Source organism: Vigna angularis, chromosome 7, assembly GCF_016808095.1.
Source record: "Vigna angularis cultivar LongXiaoDou No.4 chromosome 7, ASM1680809v1, whole genome shotgun sequence".
Lineage (NCBI taxonomy): Eukaryota > Viridiplantae > Streptophyta > Magnoliopsida > Fabales > Fabaceae > Vigna > Vigna angularis.
In genome coordinates, this window is record NC_068976.1 from 12,250,187 (window position 1) to 12,256,535 (window position 6,349).

The window sequence follows — 6,349 nt, forward strand, 5'->3', positions numbered from 1 at the left end:
TTTATATATATATATATATATATATATATTATTGTTTCAGTTATACGTATATTTGGACTAAAGTGATTCATAAATTGTTTGGTAGAAAAATAAACTATAAACTAAGCAATTTGATGTTAATTTATCCAATTTTTTTCAAGACCGTCCGTAACTATTTATGTTCTGGATGATAGTTTGAACACCTCTTTTTTAAGATTTTAATAAACTGTATATTTAATAAAATTTGAATTTAGCAAAAATAATCATACCAAGTGCTTACTAATGATTTATCCATAACACCTCGTTTAATATTTTTTCAATAAGATTGTTATTACCATAAAGTGAATATCTTTTAACTGGGTTATATGTAATGATTCTTTAACTATCATTATTTATGGAAATGAATATATAGAGGATTAAATATAATGTCAAATAAACGTTTGCTTTAGATGATGATATGATATTCAAGTCAGTAAAAAAAAAACTATTAATAAAAAATTAGATGATAATATAATTATTTTAACATAATAATATTAAACTTTTTATATATTAAATATAGTTTTAAATTGAAATACGATAGTATAAATAATTTCAATATCGATCTAAAACATTTGATATGTTAAAAAATTTAATTGTTAAAAAGATTATGTATGTTTATTTTTAAAGTTTGAAGAGAAAACTTTATCAAAGTTTGAAAAATAAAAATTTTATTTCATGTTTAAGTTTAGAGACTAAAGTAAAAATAAATCATGATACTAATTATAATTTATATCATATATGGAAGCCTGTTTAGAAATATTTACGATCAAATTGTAAAATAAATGTGGAACAATTAATTTTAATGTATATAAAGATAAATATACAATTTTCCAAACAAGTATTTTTGAGCAATTTGAAGTGCACTAATATAACTCCCTCCACTACGAATTCCAAATCATGCTATCTCAATATTTGAACAAAATGAGCAAGATGAGGGGACAATTGCTTCAAATTCATACGATTATTATGTTCACTAATTAAACACAACTAATGCGCATAAAAAAACTTATTACTATTTTTTTTTCAGTAACTCATTAAGAAATATTAGAAACAAAACATCTCGGGATTTATAGATAACAAGTTGTACAATCATACATGTGATATCAAGCTATTTTATCTCAGAAGGAAACTATAACGCTAAACTGAGCGTGGATAAAAAGTGCTATATATTGTCTTTAATTTTATTTTTCTCATAACTAAATTTGGTTATTACATGAAAGAGAAGGTAAATAATATCAATTTTATTTTAAAAAAAAACTTAACAATTACTATTTTCCATCAACAACTGATATTATTCACTTTATATATTCATTTAAAACGAGTAACCCTAGAAACAAGATCCAAAAGAACAATCCAGTGCTTGTTAAATCAACACAACAGAAAGATGGCAACAAAAACTAGGCCACTTTCCATAATATCTATGACATGCTACATATATATAAATATGGTGTTTTTCATATATATTTTTCTTATGAAATGTGATATATGGTGTATTTGATATAAACTATATATAGTCACAGCGAAACTATTATAATTAAAAACAGCCACGTAGAAATGGCTACAAAAAAAGTATAATAGAGAGGCTTTGTTTGTTGGTGGTGATGGGTTGCAAGAGGTGAATTCAATCAAAAGTTCCAACTCCAAAGAAAAGAGTGGTTAGAAAAAGCATCATGATCATGATCATCAACTTCAATCTCATCTCCATTGTGAAAGAGTAGTGGAGTGTGTGTTGTGGGGCACAAAAACTCACCCTTCTCTGCTTCAAAATAGAGGCCAAAATCGGAGCCATTCAAGTCATCCAACATGTTCATAAATGTCCAATCCATGGTGTCTTGGTCCACTCGAACATCATTGTTTGTCCCACCATCATAAATAGGAAAGGTCGTGTTTGTTTCTGTGTGTGTGGTGTGGTCAGACATAGACTCACTCTGAACTCCAACTTCTCCATCTTCTTCTTCTTCTTCTGCCAAAATCTCCACCACCTTGTTCGCAAACTTGGCCGCCACCTCCTGGATCTCTTGGTGGCTGCAGGGTATCTTGAGCGACTCCATTTCGAAGAGATGAGGCGTGTCGGGGAAGTTGAAACTGGCACCCTTCCCACGCAGGCAATAGAGAGCAGCATCAAAGGCTCTTGCTGCCTTCACTTGCGTGTCGTAAGAGCCCAACCATATACGCTCACGGCTGTTTGGAAGCCGAATTTCAGACACCCATTTCCCCCATTTTCTCTTCCTCACTCCTTTGTACATCTTACAGGCGGCACTGGAATTGTTGGTGGAGAATGAGTCATTGCAAGAAGTGGGAGAAGAAGAGGAAGAAGAAGAAGAATCAACTCTGGTAATGGCCGGTTTCACCATGTGTACTATACTAGGGTGCTTGTTTTGTTTATTGGTTATGTTGTGATGATTAAGTTTTGAGGGAATTGACGGCGGAAGGGTTTATATAGGGAGGAAGAGTGGTGAAGGTTTGAAGGCTAAACGTGTTTATCAAAGGAGCGTACAATGAGTGTAGGCACGTGGCTGAATGATATCGTGAACTCAGTCCCATATGATATTTGTATTTTTCAACAACAAGAAACACCACGTGTGGAAATTATTGGCCTCAACTTCATAAAATAATCTATGTAAATATATTATGTATCATACAAAATTACAAATACATTTTTTATTTTAAATTTTTGGTTTTCAAAAGTAAATCTAGTAATTTCTATTATCAGAAATTTTTGTTTTTTTCTGTGTTTTGGTTTTAAAACTCAGAAGCAATTTAATATAATATTTGCACGTCCATTTTCTCTTGCATCTCTCTCTCTCTCTCTCTCTCTCTCTCTCTCTATATATATATATATATATATATATATATATATATATATATTTCATTTTCACTTTTTTGTTCACCCCTTCCATTTCTCTTTTCATTTTGTCCGTTTCCTTAACTTACAAGGGAATATAAATACATTTTGAAAAAAAAAAGGGAATGGAATTAATTGTAGTTTAGTTATTTTAAAGAATAAATACTATTTGACACATAATGGGATTTACTATGGTGAAATTATTTATGCAAGTTGGATAAGGTTGTTTAGTTAATTTTTAATTTTTCTTTGCTAGTTGAAAATTTTATAAAACCTTATAAATATGTTTATAAATAATTTTTTTTTGGAACTTGTACTTTTCTTAAAATTACTACTTCAAGTAACCTTCTAAAAACCTTATACATTTAGTTTTAATATTTAAATTTTTATTTTGTTACAATATCTATTAATTTAAAAACACAATAATTCAAATTAAATAAATTACAAAAACCTCAAAATATATTAGTTGAATAACTTTCATATATTATTTGCTAATTTTCAGCTCTCGATTGTTTTAAGCTAGTTTGATCAAATACAACATTATTCCTTCTTTTTCTTAAAGTACATATATTTTACCATTAGTCATACTTATAATTTAGAAAACTAGTGCACCTTATCTCTTATACAAATTTTCTAATTTTTTTTATCTTTTCATACATTTTTTAAACTCTATGTTATATTAGTTCGGAAAATTTATACTAATACCCATTAAAAAGCCGAAATAATCACATTTAATGAAATATTTTGTATAGAATCACAGTAGGCACTCACAAGATTAAGAAAAATTAATTAATAAAATTAATTAATTTTAAATCACCACGTCTTGACAGATTACTAAATTTGTTCTTTTATATATATATATATATATATATATATATATATATATATATATATATATATATATATATATATATATATATATATATATATATATATATATATATATATATATATATATATATATATATATATATATATATATATATATATATATTTTGAATCACTATCTGTTTTGGCAAAAAAAATCATCAGATTTACTGATGGGATATGATTATAGGTATAAATAATATTTAATTTTTTAATTATAGGATGGGTTGAATATGTTTAAATCTATTTCATCTTTGTATTCATCCCCATACTTTTCTTCATTTATACTTATTTTTGTAATTTTTTTTTTGTTACTTTTCGTGTCCATTTTCTTTTCTGCTTTCTCAATTGTGTGGTTTAATCTGTATTGTTTAGTGTTTTCTTACATGAGAATCTGGCTTATAATTTGAAGTGTCCAACCGTGTTAATCCTTGATTGACGGTGTAATATAAAAAACTTATGTTATTTATCTAAAAAAGTTATGTTATTTATATACAAAACTTATGTTATTTATATAAAAAACTTGTTATTATTTTTTGTTTGATTCTTAATTTTTGTTATTTGAAAATATATTGTTTTTTTAAAAGAATTTTTATTATTTCTCATGATTCAATCATTTTGATAGTATGGTTTCTTAGCTTTCCACGATAATTCTATCTTGTGTGGTTAGAACTTGCGGGTGAATTCGGCCCAGCACAGATTCAAGTTGGGTTTGATTTGAAACATATGTAATTTTTGGGTGTTGCTCCCTCCATCACTCCAAGTGTTTCTGCATCTTCCAACTATTTTCTTTTATTCCAAAAATACTCTACACCTCTCTACTATTTTTTTTATTCCAAAAATACCCTACACCTTCCCACTATCCTCAACAATCTTTCTCTCTCTACATTAATGGAGTATTCATATGGCTTAGATTTAAACTTGTGATATATTGCAAAATATAAAATTCAGAGAAAACTTCAATATTAGTGCTTCTACCACTTCCATTTTATAAACTTAAAAGTTATATGCAAATACAAAATAATAAACATAATAATATTAATAGTAAATAATATATTATTATTATTATTATTATTATTATATACTAACTTTATAATGACGAAAGAACTAAATAAATTTCAAATCTTTAACAAATAATTTTTCTTTTATATTTTAAGTATTTAATAATAGTTTTATTATTTATCTAATAAATTAAATATTTTATTCAAGTTATTTGAGTCAAACATGTAAGCTAAAACATAATATAATGTTAAAAATTATAGATATTAAATGTATAAAAATCACACATATATATAAACATTTTTCTAGAAATTTAGAACAAAATTTTACCATTTATTAAGTAATTTAAAGAAAAATAAATAAATTGAACAGTGAAAATAAGATTGAATCAAACTTATTTAAGGGAAAGTGTAAATAAAATTTTGCAATATATCACAAGTTTAAATCTGAGGCATGTAAATGGTCCATTAATGTGGAGAGAGAAAGAGAAAGATTGTTGAATATAATGGGGATGTGTAGGATATTTTTGGAATAAAAGAAAATAGTAGGAAAATATAGAGTATTTTTGTAGTAATAAAAGAAAATAATGGAGAGGTGCAGGAGCACTTGGAGTGGTGGAGGGAGGAACACCCGTAATTTTTTTATACGGATCAATTTTCAACCTGATCCACTTTGAATTCAGTTCGCTCGGATTGAACCCGTTGTGAGGTGGATTGACTTACCAACCCACTTAATTTAATTTAATTACCTATTACTTTGTGTTTTCAATATTATTAGTTAACAATTTTTTAATGTATTATAGATAGGATAAATAAAAAGATGTCTAAAGAGAGAAAAATATTATGGATTTATTAATTTAATAGTCTAATATTATAAATTGATAAGTGACACAGAAATGATCAATATTATAAACTTATTTGTTCCTTTTTTATGCTTGATTTTGGATTAAATTTGAATTGTGTGATACTTTTTTTTATTTTCAATTGTCTTTGGAGTTTAACATCATTTTAGTGAAATTTATTTATATTTGAATTACAAAAAATTTGATATTTTTTAAATTAAAAAAAAAAACTTGTAATTAAATGAGTTAGTGAGCCAACCCGTTTAACTCACAACCTTGTGGAGGGTTGGGTCGGGTTCGAATTTTTTCGACTCGCTAATAAGTTAGCCGGATTGGATTGACTTACTAAGTGACCAACCTGTAGTAAGTCGGACCGAATCGGACCGAGTTATCCATTTTGACAGCAATAATCTTATCATATCCTTAATATATATATATATATATATATATATATATATATATATATATATATATATATATATATATATATATATATATATATATATATATATATATATATATATATATATATATATATATATATATATATATATATATATATATATATATATATATATATATATATATATATATATATATATATATATATCACTAGTGTAGGTAAGAGTTTTTGTGCTAGTTATTTTACAAATTATACTTCGCTTCTTTATGTAAAGTATATTTGAGGTAAAACATATATAACTGTAGATTGAGTTCTTAACCAAAGTCTGTTTTTTATTTTATATTTCAGTTATTTTTTCATAAGAATTGAAGCCTAT

General features: G+C 25.9%; 1 protein-coding gene across 1 annotated transcript; it reads right to left on the bottom strand.

The window, feature by feature from the left end:
- Nucleotides 1-1,592: 1,592 nt before the first annotated feature.
- Nucleotides 1,593-2,405, bottom strand: LOC108336983 (ethylene-responsive transcription factor ERF018). Its single transcript, XM_017573422.2, has one exon. The coding sequence runs from the start codon at nt 2,370-2,372 to the stop codon at nt 1,644-1,646; it is 729 nt and encodes a 242-aa protein (XP_017428911.1). The 5' UTR covers nt 2,373-2,405; the 3' UTR covers nt 1,593-1,643.
- Between the last annotated feature and the right edge of the window lie 3,944 nt (nt 2,406-6,349).